Raw genomic sequence first — 12,411 nt, 5'->3', positions numbered from 1 at the left:
TAGGACCACTCCAGATGGGGCCATTGAGAAGCGATAGTCCGTATTTGGCTTGCCCTAAAACGTATCAAACCAACTCCTCCACGAACCAGACCTGGATTTTTTTCTCGTCTGGCCAATCAAATGGTTGCAGGATTTCTCATGTTGCCACAGGCATGGGCTAGGACAAAGCTATCACTGTAACAGATGTACATAATCTGGAGAACTGAGGACCCTTGTTCAGTTAACTTATTCGTGCCCACCAAGTCTGTTTGGGCTTCTTCCCAAAGGTACTGTTCCCATTGTAAGACGAATTGCTATTGTATCCACCCAATCTTATGACTTGGCAGGTCTCACAATAACCAGCTGGTTATATGGGCAACTGCTCACAGTCACTTGATATTTTGTGGTCAAGCACTGAGTCTCTATCAGGGTCTAATCGTATGCCAGGAGATGCTTTTCAAATGATGAAACTTTCTTTACTGCAGATGGCATAACCTTACTCCAGAACCCGAGAGATCTATGCTGGAACTCTCCTGTTGAGGATAGCCCGAGAATCCACACACCATCTCTTCCTACCACAGATACCTCTAGTACCACAGAATTCTCCAGGCCATACGGCCCCTGCCACGGGGCTGCTTGTATATCATAGCCTGGATCTGCTGCGGAGGCCTCTCTTGCATTCCTAAGCACAGAGTACGGTGCCCCCAAAATAGAAGAGGCCTACTTAAGGCACCGCGCTTCTTTCTTGGGGTAAAATACACAAGATGCAATAACTTACCCTTTACTTTAGAGAGAACGTCCCAGATTGCGCCAGCTCACTGGACTCCTAAAAACTTAACCAACGTGGCAGGACCGTGCATCTTTGCAGGATTTATTTTCCACTCTCCGGAGTGCATGTGTCTCACCAAGGAGCCCAGAATACTTGACACTGCTTGTTCATCAAGTCTGATTAGCATGTCCTTAATCCCTGAGCAGCGTAAGCTACACAAAGCATACAAACGTGGTACCCTGCAGAATGGGCTACACTGTGACGATGGGGGAGAAGTAACATAGCTCCAGATCAAGACTGTGAATATATACTGGTGCCCACCACTTGTGAATGCAAAGTGTTTCTGATACTCCTTGGAAGAACGTATTCACTAGATGAGGGGTTGGCAAGCTTTCTGTAGAGGGTCAGACAGTACACGTTAAAAACCACGTACCTATACCAGAAGCTGCGTTACTTCCTCTCGTAGAGGAAACACACCCAACACGGTACTGCTTGGACTACTACCCACCGAGGTCTGCGGTAGCCCCATGCAATCCGCCTCAGGCCAATCCAGTTTTTCTTTTTTTTTTTTTTTTTTTCAACGTTTTTTATTTATTTTGGGACAGAGAGAGACAGAGCATGAACGGGGGAGGGGCAGAGAGAGAGGGAGACACAGAACCGGAAACAGGCTCCAGGCTCCGAGCCATCAGCCCAGAGCCTGACGCGGGGCTCGAACTCACGGACCGCGAGATCGTGACCTGGCTGAAGTCGGACGCTCAACCGACTGCGCCACCCAGGCGCCCCATACCCTTTTAAGCATTGAACTAATTACTGCCATTTCCCCCAGAACGCAGTATTTTTTATTTTCTATCTTGGTAGAGGTGGGGATGCAGTTTCAGGGGCTTCTACTTGGGCTTTCTGCCGATTGTCAAGAATGTCCATTCTGATTGTACATTTGGAAACTGAAAAAAAAAAAAAAAAATGACCATAAAGTGGGTTTCTGGACCCACCGTGAGGCAGATTCAGGCAAGCACTCCGTTCTGACCCCATATTCCCCTACTGAGATGAGGACGGGGCGTAGGAAGGGCAGTGCTGTGGTGGCGCTTCGGGTCCCTGGGTATCAAAGTCAACTCAGGCCCAGTATCCCTATTTTCCAGCTTAAAAAATCTGGGCAATCTTCCCCCAATACATGGTTGACTAAGTAAATGGATCTTTCAATTGATAGTTTGAATCTAAGAACTGTCTCAGGCCTAAAAAATGGGCAAGGAATTTTTTTTTTTTAATGTTTATTTTTTTTGAGACAGAGACAGAGCATGAACAGGGGAGGGGCAGAGAGAGAGGGAGACACAGAATCGGAAGCAGGCCCCAGGCTCTGAGCTGTCAGCACAGAGCCCGAGGCGGGGCTCGAACTCACGGACCGTGAGATCATGACCTGAGCCGAAGTCGGACGCTTAACCGACTGAGCCACCCAGGCACCCCGGAATTTTGACTTTTCAAATTACTGATCTCATTCTTCTGCTCAATCATTCTTGATCTCTTAATTAAATACAAACCAATACCTTGCTTGGCTGTCCATTTATCTGGTCCCTGGGACCACCCACGTTCCATTAGCCATCTCCACTTTGAACATGCTGCCCTATGGAAACCCGCCCACCCTGACTCTGAGAGTTAAGTGTTGCCACTTGGCTTCCGCTACGCGAGGATCCTATCATCCCCAGTGCTACAAGGGAAACCAGTTCTTAAACATCCCCTGCCATCAGCCTCCACCCACAGAGACAGCCACTTCTAAACTTCCCAAAGATGCCAGTGACCCATTCATTAGTGCCTTTCCTTCATAAAACAAACAAAAATGTCCCCAGACCTTCCTAAGGAACATGGTCAGCTAGTGGGTTTTCCGGTGTAATATACATTCATTCTCACATGCCCACTTCCTCTAAGCCTTTTGATCGTTTCTCGTAAGGTCTATCATCTCAACCTCGTTTACTGTGGACCATCGTTTTTTCCAAGCTCCCCAGCCATCTTGACAGTGTATGATAAGCACCTCCTGGGGCCCTTGCCAGGATGGTCTCCAGAGTCACGGGAAAATATCCTCATTACCACAAATTCTGTGTGAATTCGATTCTTAACTCATGAAACCATCCAAACAACTACAAATTTATTTTCTAACATACAGAATTTTGGAACAAAGGGGTACCTCCTTTAAAGTCTGAGAGCAGCATAAAAACTCCACATACAGCTTAAACCTAAACTTCTTAATGGTTATTTTTAAGCAGAAGAAAAGGCTCCAAAAATAATATAGAGGTCCTTACAGCGACACACCCTAGCCAAAGAAAAAGTGGACTGGAGGCAACCCTCACGTGAGAGAGAACAAGTACAGAAACATACCAGTGTGGCCGACGGAGCTGTGGAGACCGGGGAAGGCCCCAGAGCAGTGCTACCCAAGGTGGTTCAGAGACTTGTACTGGTCTGTGAACAGTTTTGTACCCGTCTGCAACATGATGAGTTAGAAGTTCAGAGTGTCTAGAAATGTCTTAGCGTTCTGACATTGCTGTGATGTCCAGGTGCATGATCAGTGGACTCAGCCTGCTCAAAGGGGTCTGGTCAGCTTGGGTGTGGCCAAGCCTGCGTGGTGGGTGGCACGCTGTGTGAACTGCACTTGTCACGGGCAACGGGAACACATCTGAGCGTACGAAGGACTGGGCGAAATAAAACAAAAACCCTGGCTCTTTAGCAGACAGTTTGAGAAGGACCGCTCTGTCTTCCATGAGCCCAGAACCACTCCAACAGCGCTTCCGGGACAGAGAGGAGCTGGAGGTCAGTTTGTTCATGTTCAATCAAAATGAAAACAAATGGCTTGGGAACAAAACTAAACTGGACTAGAGCATCTGTCTGGATTCCTGGAGTAAGCCCTGACTAGGACAGCAGGACTGAAAATCGGTAAAAGAGAACTGCCAGTACAGCAGGTACATGGTTCAGGGACAGGGTCTTTTTGTCCTTCCCTCCTCCTCTCTATCCTCGTCCGGTGTTTGGACGGAGCTGGTAGAGACTTTTGGCCATTCAGGCCCTGTGACCACCATCATGAGTCTGCCTCCGCCTTTCCCACCTCCTACACAACAGAGGAGTCAGATTCAGACTGGGGCTTTCATATTCTGATGCGGTCCAGTACCTAGACCTTCCCAAACAGCTTGAGGCTCAATCCCCCATCCACAGAATGTGTGGAATCGTCTTAAGGGTAAGAAAGCTTAACCCCTGGAAAGCGGCACGTTCGGAGCGCAAAGTGACTCAGAGGCTGAGTGTCACCTGCCCTGTGCATTGTCTTCTGAGTGCTGAGACAGGAGAGCCAGCTGGTCTGACCAGAGTATCCACCAACACATGGCAGCCAAGGTCCATAGATGCAGTGGTTCCCAAAGAGAAGGGCAAGATCAACTCAAAATAACAATGATAATAGAAATAATTTTTAAAACGTTAGTAATATATTGCTAACAATAATAAAAATGTGAAACCTTAGGATACAACACCAACTGAAGGGCTTCCCAGATTGGAACACCCAGAGGCAATGAGGCAAGATGGCCATCCAGCGTCCTTGGCCAACCGAGGGGCAGCCTCAGCTGGGGAAGGGGGCGGTGGTAGAACCAGCACTGCAATGGTATGAACTGGTCTGCAAACATTCCTCACGCTGCAGCTTACAGAAGCCGAGGAAGATCAGAGAAAGACCTGAACGAAAAACAGGCCACACTCCTCAATCAGAATATTTATTAGTCAAGAGAAAGGACCCGAGCTGCACCCCACTCCCGTTCCCAAGTCACCTGCTTAATCAAGGGACAGGATTCAGAGAAATCAGAGGTCTCAAATAAGCCAGAACACATCTGGGGAAGAACGGTCTTTCATTTCCTAGACCTGACACTGTAATTATGTATGTTTTCCAGGGAGGAGGCCAATCAGAGTAGTGGATGGCCCTTCCATGTCACAGCTTGGGTGCAGAGAAGGGCTGGGATAAACAGGTATTTAAAAAGAGAGAAGAGGAGGAGAGGCAGGGGGCACAGGAAGGTCAAGGGCTGGGTTCACCCAGATCACACAGCGTCATACAAAGACCCAAGCTGGTGACTTGAGTTCTCAAACTACACCAGGGACCTGGAGGCTCAGCACCTGGCGAGAGGAGAATCCCAGGGCTTCTCTTTCAACCCTACTGTGATCAGAGGCAAAAGCCCCTACTTCCTTTCCCTCCACGGAATTCCCAACGGTCTGTCTGAAGGCAAGAGGACACGGTGACAGACCGAGAGCCCCAGCCCAGGCTGAATTTCTCCCCATTCATTTCCAAAGGCTCTTCCCAAAAGAACTAGAGAAATACGGAGCCCCAGGACTCTGTCTCTGCTCCCCAGTCCGAGAGAGGGAGGAGAGACAAGGCACAAAGACCCTGGATGTAAAAGTGAACGTCAGTGTGGCCATATATAACATTAGTTGGGAGGGGGAAGAAGGGCATGCCCCCAAAGGGATGCTTTCCTTCACCTGGTAGGTAGCTGGGCCTTTGCTAGCAGCAGAAACCACAACGGATAGGGTTCACAGAAACGGCCCGCACAATAGGCCTTATTACCAGAAAGACAGAGTAAAAGCCTCAGCTGGTATGGCACAATCGCAGCTGGGATGACAGAGGGCAGCGGGCAGACTGCTCTTGCAGACGACACTCCTGCCTCGGCTCCCAGTGGTTCTGCTGACTCCAGATGTTCCCCATGGCTGGGAATCAGGGCCGAACGCGTGTTGTGTTTCACATGATCAGACACTGTTCGCCATTGGCACCCGGTGGGCCTGACAGATTGAGGGCATCCAGGTCAAAGTTGAGGCCAGGAGGCTGGAGAAGAGACGGAGGGACTGAGGTTACTGCTCTTACCTCAAGCGACAGCTTTTGAAGGTGCGTCCCCAGTGGCCACAGCGATCACCTCAAGTGGAATCATTCGAGACTACAGAATTCCAGAAACTTGGGCTCAGGTTCAAATCTAAGAGAAGATATACTCACCATCTCCCCAGCCAGCTCTTTTGGAGGATGGCCCAAATCCTGTAGCTGGAAAGTAAGAGGAACTTGAGAAGCGGAGAATCCCACGAAGCGGCAGTCCGAAAGAAGTATCTGAGCCACTGTCTCTCTCCTTTCTCCTGGGGACCAGGCTACGTGGCCTCTCTCGTGCTCCCTCCTCCACCTGGGTTTGGCAGTGTGGCCTTCTTCCCAGAAACCCGCTCCACCGAACACACACCCAGCAGCCCCCGGGGGCAGGTGGCAAGAGGAGGCCTCACCTGCTGCATGAGATCCAGCACCATCTCAAAACGAGCCTTCTGAGTGGCCTCGCTGTCTGTGGGGGTCTCGGCCTCAAACTGCTCACATATCTTGCCCATGACACTATGTTGTTCCTGATATTTGTCAAACTGCTCTGGAGGAAGAGACCCCCGGTGACTCTGCAACCATTCTGGATACTAAGGAAAGGGAGAACGGGTGCAGAAGAATTAATGGACGGTGGATAGGAAGGGCAATAAAGTCTGAAAAGCAAGAAAATCCGAAGGGGGAGGGGACATAAGGGAAGTCAAAGCTAAAGACGTCAGCAGCACTGACTCCAACCACGTCACCTGGCTGTGCCAGCATTTACAGTTCCCAGAGGACGGCACACTTCTTCTGTGAAGAGCCAGACAGTAAATATTTTAGCCTTTATGGGCCATGTGTGATCTCTCTCTGTCACGTGTTCTTTCCTTTGTCTGTTCTGACTTTACAACCTTTATAAATGTCAAGAACCACTCTTCGCTTGACAGTTGGATTTGGTGCACCCGGACCCCAGTCTGCTGCCTCCTGGTCTCCACGGTCCACTTCACTCTTGACCGCATGTTGCACCGTGTCGTTGAAAAGCTTCTGTTCCTGTATTTTGTTTCTTTAGTGAAACCGTAAGCTCTTTGACAGCAAGGACCATCTTTTTTTTTTTTTTTTTTTTTTTTTTTTTTTTTTAAATTTTTTTTTCAACATTTATTTATTTTTGGGACAGAGAGAGACAGAGCATGAACGGGGGAGGGGCAGAGAGAGAGGGAGACACAGAATCGGAAACAGGCTCCAGGCTCTGAGCCATCAGCCCAGAGCCTGACGCGGGGCTCGAACTCACAGAGCGCGAGATCGTGACCTGGCTGAAGTCGGACGCCCAACCAACTGCGCCACCCAGGCGCCCCAGCAAGGACCATCTTTTACGCTATCTTAAATTGTTCATAGCATAAAGCCAGTAAATCATCGTCAGAGAAACGACTGGTAAGAAATACAAGAAAGGGTTGATCAGACAACAGCCTCGAACCAGTTTACAGAAAACCAGAGCTGAAGAGCCTCCCCTTCTGCCCTAAGCATCTTCGGTGTGGTACGTTTATCCTCCCCCCTCTCCTGTTCCAAACAAACAGAGGAGAAAGGAGCACACAGACTGTGCACTCGCGTTACTCCCGCTCTGTAGGCTCGAGGCAGACAAGGTTGCCCACAGGGCCGTCGACACAGTGGAAAATGAGGAGGAAAGGCAGAAACAGAAGTTCACAAACCTTTTCTGTAATCTCCTTCAGTGACGGGTACAACACGTCCTTGGACAGTAGGTTCTGCATGATACTCTGCATGATGGGGAGGATGTTCCCTTCCCCATCGCCTTCTTCCATGCCCAGCCCTTCCATGGCCTTGGTCAGTTCCTCCTCTGACATGCCTGAGTTCTAGAAAGGACAGGAGAGAGGTGAGCAAATACAGATGGTCCGACTTAAGACCACTTTTCAGTTTTAGATGGTGTGAAGAGGATGTACATTCAGGAGAAACTGTACTTCAAATTTTCAATTTGGATCCTTGACCGGGGCTGGCGATATGCAGATGACACTCCCTCGAGATGCCACGGTGGCCGTGGCTCCCAGGCAGTCACGTGATCACCAGGATCAACAACTGATGACATTGACAACCACTCTGTCCCCACGTAGCCATTCTGTTTTCTACTTTCAGTACAGCATTCACTAAATTACATGGGATACTCAACACTTTACTAGGAAATAGGCTTGGTGTTGGGTGATTTTGCAGACCCACAGGCTAACGTAAGTGTTCTAAACACACTCAAGGTAGGTGCGGCTAAGCTGCGATGTTTGGAAGGGTAGGTGTATTAAATGCATTTTCAACTTGTGGTATTTCCAACTTATGATGGATTGGCCAGGATGTAACCCCATCGTAAGTTGAAGACAGTGCCTTCTTGGGATGCTTAGCACCCTTTCAAGTGGGAAAGAACTATTTAAACTTGCCAGCATTAAAAGAGTGCGGCAGGGACAGACTTCAGATGCTACCCGAGAGAGTCTGTCTTTTTGCTGATGTGTCTGACGGGCTCTCGTGGCCCCTGCCCCTTCCCCTCACCTGAAGATCAGTGGCATTTTTGGCGAGTCCACTTAGTGTCTCCTTCAGGCAAGATGTAAATTCTTGTTGGGAGGTTGCATCACTGCCTAGGAAAGATCGAGAAAGGCCAAGACTTTTGGACTTTTACTGTCTGCTTCCCCAGACTGCGCTGGTTATCAGCTTGGATACGCAGCATTTACTGGTGAGTCACTAGCACTCCAAACCTCTGAATCCTCCGTGGTCACCTTCATAGTCACTTTCACAGATCTACTCGAACCGGGTGTCACTTTGTTCTCCACGAAGACACCCACAACACTATGACCTTTAAAATGGTCAGTTTTCAGTAATCTTTTCTGTGACTTTTCAGCCTCGCCCCCTCGCATGACGCAGCGTCCCCGTCCCTCCTCCCATCTCCTGGCCCCACCCGATGGCCGTGATATGCTGAGTGCTGTCAGCTTGACTAAGACTGCTCTCTGTGCGCAACAAACACTGTGGAGGTCTGCTCAGGGGTCTCCAGCCCCCCAGGGCCGCCTCCTCACCCACTCTCCCGGCAGCCTCTGAGAGCTTTTGGAACTGCTCCACCAGATGGGGCTCTTCCTCAGCCAACTCCTTCATGGCCTTCTCGAATTCTGCAGTGGCTTGGGAAGCCAGCTCGCTGTCGAACAGTTCTTGGAAAAACTTCTCTTGGGAGGCGAAGAGGGCATCCTGCAGCGAAGGGGGGGGGGGGCAAAATGCATCTCTTACTTGGCCCCCACCGACAGAAGCCACAGGCAGGGGCTCTGGGAAATGCAGTGCTGCCCTCCTGCCCACCTCCACTGGACATTCTAACTACCTCTTTGCAGGAGGACAGTAAGAAAGGCACCGGGCCACTGAGGGAAGGGTATAGGGTGGCATTCCCAACCCAACCTTTTAAATCTGCCTTCTCTTCGAAGCACTTCCTCAAGATCCCACCACTCCATCCTCAGGGTCAGGCCAGGCCCCCTCCCCCCAATCCACTCCAGCCCACAAGGTCCTGCCCCACCTCTGCTTGCAGGTGCTTGCCCACACACCCCCCCCCCACCCTCCCTTAAGAGGGTGGAATTTATACTTTGGCAGTGTCTCCTGGCGATCTCTTCTGGGGCCCCGAAGCATCAGGGGCCGTGGTGGTAGGAGGGGGTGCTGGGGAGGGTTTGGCCTTATCGAAATCATCAAGAGCACCTTCAGAGACAAGAGACATAGTGTGTGTGTTGGGGACGGATGAGGATTCAAGGCTTGGTGGGGGGGGCGGGGTAAGTTCTGGGCACAGCATTAAGAGGACAGTCTTTCAAAGTGCCATCTCCCTTCTAAGTGTCCCTCTCCTGGCCCACCCCTCAATAAGCTGCCCACTTCCCTCTTCATTACCCACTTTATTGGGATCAAAGAGGAAGAAATCCCTAAAGGTGGAAGAGGCGTCTCTCTCATAGCAGGAAAGAGAGACTTAAACGCCCTGCAAAGACATCTCCATCTACGCAGTGACTTCCTTGCCACATTCTACCGATTCCCCAGAAATCCCACACAAATATCCAACAAGAGCAGAGAACACAGGTGTCCTTAAACTCCTGAACTCACTCTGGAGCCCTCGAGGGCGTAATTTTTGGCAAGAATGCAAAAGCCACAAGACGTTCCACCCCGCTTCCCGTGGGTCCTGGTACTCGCACAAACTGAGGGATAGCACGTGACAGTCCCTGGGGGACATTGAACTCTCTTCTCCTAATGCCGGGTTCAGCCCTCCCTAGGCAAAGTTCCTAGAGCTTCCTCTGGCCTCATCTCCGCAGATAACTATGTGCCAATCCACAGAGTCACTTGGCACTCCTCACAAGTTTCTGTTCATCCTTCTGCCTGCCCACATCTCTGTGACTGGGCAAGAGACAAAACATATTCACCTCTGCTCTAAAAACCTGAGTCCTCACCACCAATCCGCTTGCTGGGCTTAGCGGGAGGGCAGTGGCCCCACTGTGGGCAAGAAACCAACAGAAGAGCGGAGGGCGGGGAAGAAAAGAATATCCAGCCTCTTTCAGGAGGATGAGCTGTCTCCCCCTAAAGCCCTCTCCCCCTCAGTTTTTCAGAGTAATGGAAGGGAGTCGGCTTGAGCTGTCTGACACGGCGAAAGTACTGGAATGGGGCTCGGGGAGGGAAAGGTGAAAGGCTTGGCGAGAGGAAAAAAGGGGGGAGAGGGCAGCGCACAGAAGGCCGCGCCAAGGGCTGGTCGACCCTTAACGCGAGCAGTCGGTTCGCAGCCCACCAAAGACCGAAAACTACCGCTGGCGGGAAGGAAGTTAGGTTAACAAGAACTTGCTCACCGAAACCTAGGGGAGTTCGGTGCCGGATCGTGAAACACCGTCCGGCGGGCTACTGCTTCCCCTCCGGCAGGGAGATCAACGGTCTGAGACGCTCTGGGGCCCAACGTGGGCTCCCGAGCTCCCGCCGCGGAGGAAGGAGAGGGTGACCCAGAGATTTTCTTCGAAGTCACAGGCAGACCCTCTGCCCCCGGCCAACCTTTGGAAAGCCTCTCCCGCTCCGCCCCCAATATCTCGGGCGCAGTCTGCCCCGGAATGAGCCCTTACAACCGCCCACCGTCGGGCCTTCCCCTTTACGAGTTCTTACTTTCCAGAAGCTCTTCCAATTCCCGGTCCGCGTCGGCCCCAGCACCACAAGCCTCCTCAGCGGCGGCCATCTTGCTACCTCCGGCTTGCCGTAGGAGGCGGGGCTTCGCGGCGTCCGTGCCTCGGCCCCGCCCTCGCGCCCCTCCCCTTGTCCTCGTGCAACCAGTAGTAGTGCAGGCCGGGCCGGAGCCGCCATTTTTAAAGGGACAGGAAGCTCTGTGGGTTGGGTTTTGTTTTTTTTCTTTCTCGCCAGGAACCGTTGAACTAACGGAGTGGAACTCACTGTGAAATTCTACCAGGTTACTGATTAGCCCGGTTTCCTTTATTTCAGCTTCTCGCGTTATCCAGAGAAGAGACTCTTTCATTATATGCTTCTCAACACTTAGCACTTTCTGACATTCTATTGATTTTACTTCCTTGTTTACACTGGCCCCCCCAAGCACTGCGTGGAATTTGAACACCCAGCGGGCGAGGACTGCCATCCGTGGTCTTCACTGCTGTAAGCTCAGCTCCTAGGCGAGGGCCCGGACCCTGATGAGGCACACTTCTCCGCGGGATCCGGCGGCTGTCTCTCCTATTCTCCGACAGGGTTGCCAGAATGAAGGACACAGGACTAGGAGCTTAGTTAGAGCACAGGGTGCGTTGGAGCAATTCAGGCAGAAAAAGCAAGTCTGGAACCTCGGACTGAGCCAGAGGACCATTCATCGTGGTAGCCATAGACCTACCTCCCCCGAACCATCCCCTTTTCTCCATATAGAACCCAACTTCTAATCCAGTGAAGCGGGGGGAGGCTCGGTAAAAGACAACTCCAGACACCCCTTCCCTCCTCTGGGATGGTTCTCCTCTTCAGATGGGTCAGAACTGCCTCCCACGCAAATCTGTGTTAGCATTTAGAGCGCATCCACTGTTGTGCAGGATCCTGTGCGGGGCACAACCCAGGAGAGTGACACAGATGGGACCAGCCCCTGCTGTAAAAGAGCTGCCTGAGGATTAGGGTGGAGACTAGGATTAGGATGAGACTGAGAGGTACACACACAGGATGGTACAAGGCAAATGTCTTAAAAGTAGGGTCAAGCGCTATAAAGCTTAAAAGGGAGAAATCACATCGGAGTGAAGTCACTTAGGGGCGCTGGGGTGGCTCAGCCGTTTGAGCGTCTGAGTTTGGCCCAGTTTGGCTCACAGTTCATGAATTCAAGCCCCCGCATGGGACTCCTGCCGTCAGAGGCAGAGTCCCCTCTTTCTGCCCCTCCCCCACTCACGTTTTCTCTCAAAAGTAAACATTAAAAACAAAACTAAACTAAATGAAGTCACTTCATGGCTTCCGTCCTTAGCTTCCTAACCGCACACCTGAGTACCGTGTCGAGTACCAGATTAGGTACTCTTTCCGGCACAGATAGGGCACAGGGTTTTTAAATCATACCTGTGCAAACCGTACTGTATTCTTCCAGACACAAGTGGTGAGTGAAGAGAAAGCATTCTGAACTAAAAGTCAGAAGACTTAAGTCCCAGTCCCAATTCCGTAACTAAGTACTTTTTTTTTTTTTAACATTTATTTATTTTTGAGCCGGAGAAAGACAGAGAATGAACGGGGGAGGGTCAGAGAGAGGGAGACACAGAATCCGAAACAGGCTCCAGGCTCTGAGCTGTCAGCACAGAGCCTGACGCGTGACTTGAACTCACGGACCCCGCGATCATGACCT

General features: G+C 51.0%; 1 protein-coding gene across 1 annotated transcript; it reads right to left on the bottom strand.

Moving 5' to 3' along the window:
• Positions 1–2,865: 2,865 nt before the first annotated feature.
• PEX19 (peroxisomal biogenesis factor 19) lies at positions 2,866–10,806 on the bottom strand. Its single transcript, XM_047092979.1, has 8 exons — positions 10,713–10,806; positions 9,178–9,287; positions 8,630–8,795; positions 8,112–8,197; positions 7,274–7,435; positions 6,011–6,187; positions 5,739–5,783; positions 2,866–5,573 (listed from the first exon to the last, which is right to left on the bottom strand). The coding sequence occupies exons 1-8, from the start codon at positions 10,780–10,782 to the stop codon at positions 5,490–5,492; spliced, it is 900 nt and encodes a 299-aa protein (XP_046948935.1). The 5' UTR covers positions 10,783–10,806; the 3' UTR covers positions 2,866–5,489.
• Positions 10,807–12,411: the final 1,605 nt, after the last annotated feature.

Source organism: Lynx rufus, unplaced genomic scaffold, assembly GCF_022079265.1.
Source record: "Lynx rufus isolate CCGP_SWC_20201006 ecotype Redwood Valley unplaced genomic scaffold, mLynRuf1.p SCAF_31, whole genome shotgun sequence".
In the NCBI taxonomy this organism is placed as follows: Eukaryota; Metazoa; Chordata; class Mammalia; order Carnivora; family Felidae; genus Lynx; species Lynx rufus.
Note: the sequence above shows the minus strand (reverse complement) of the source record. Positions and strands in the feature narration are given on the sequence as shown.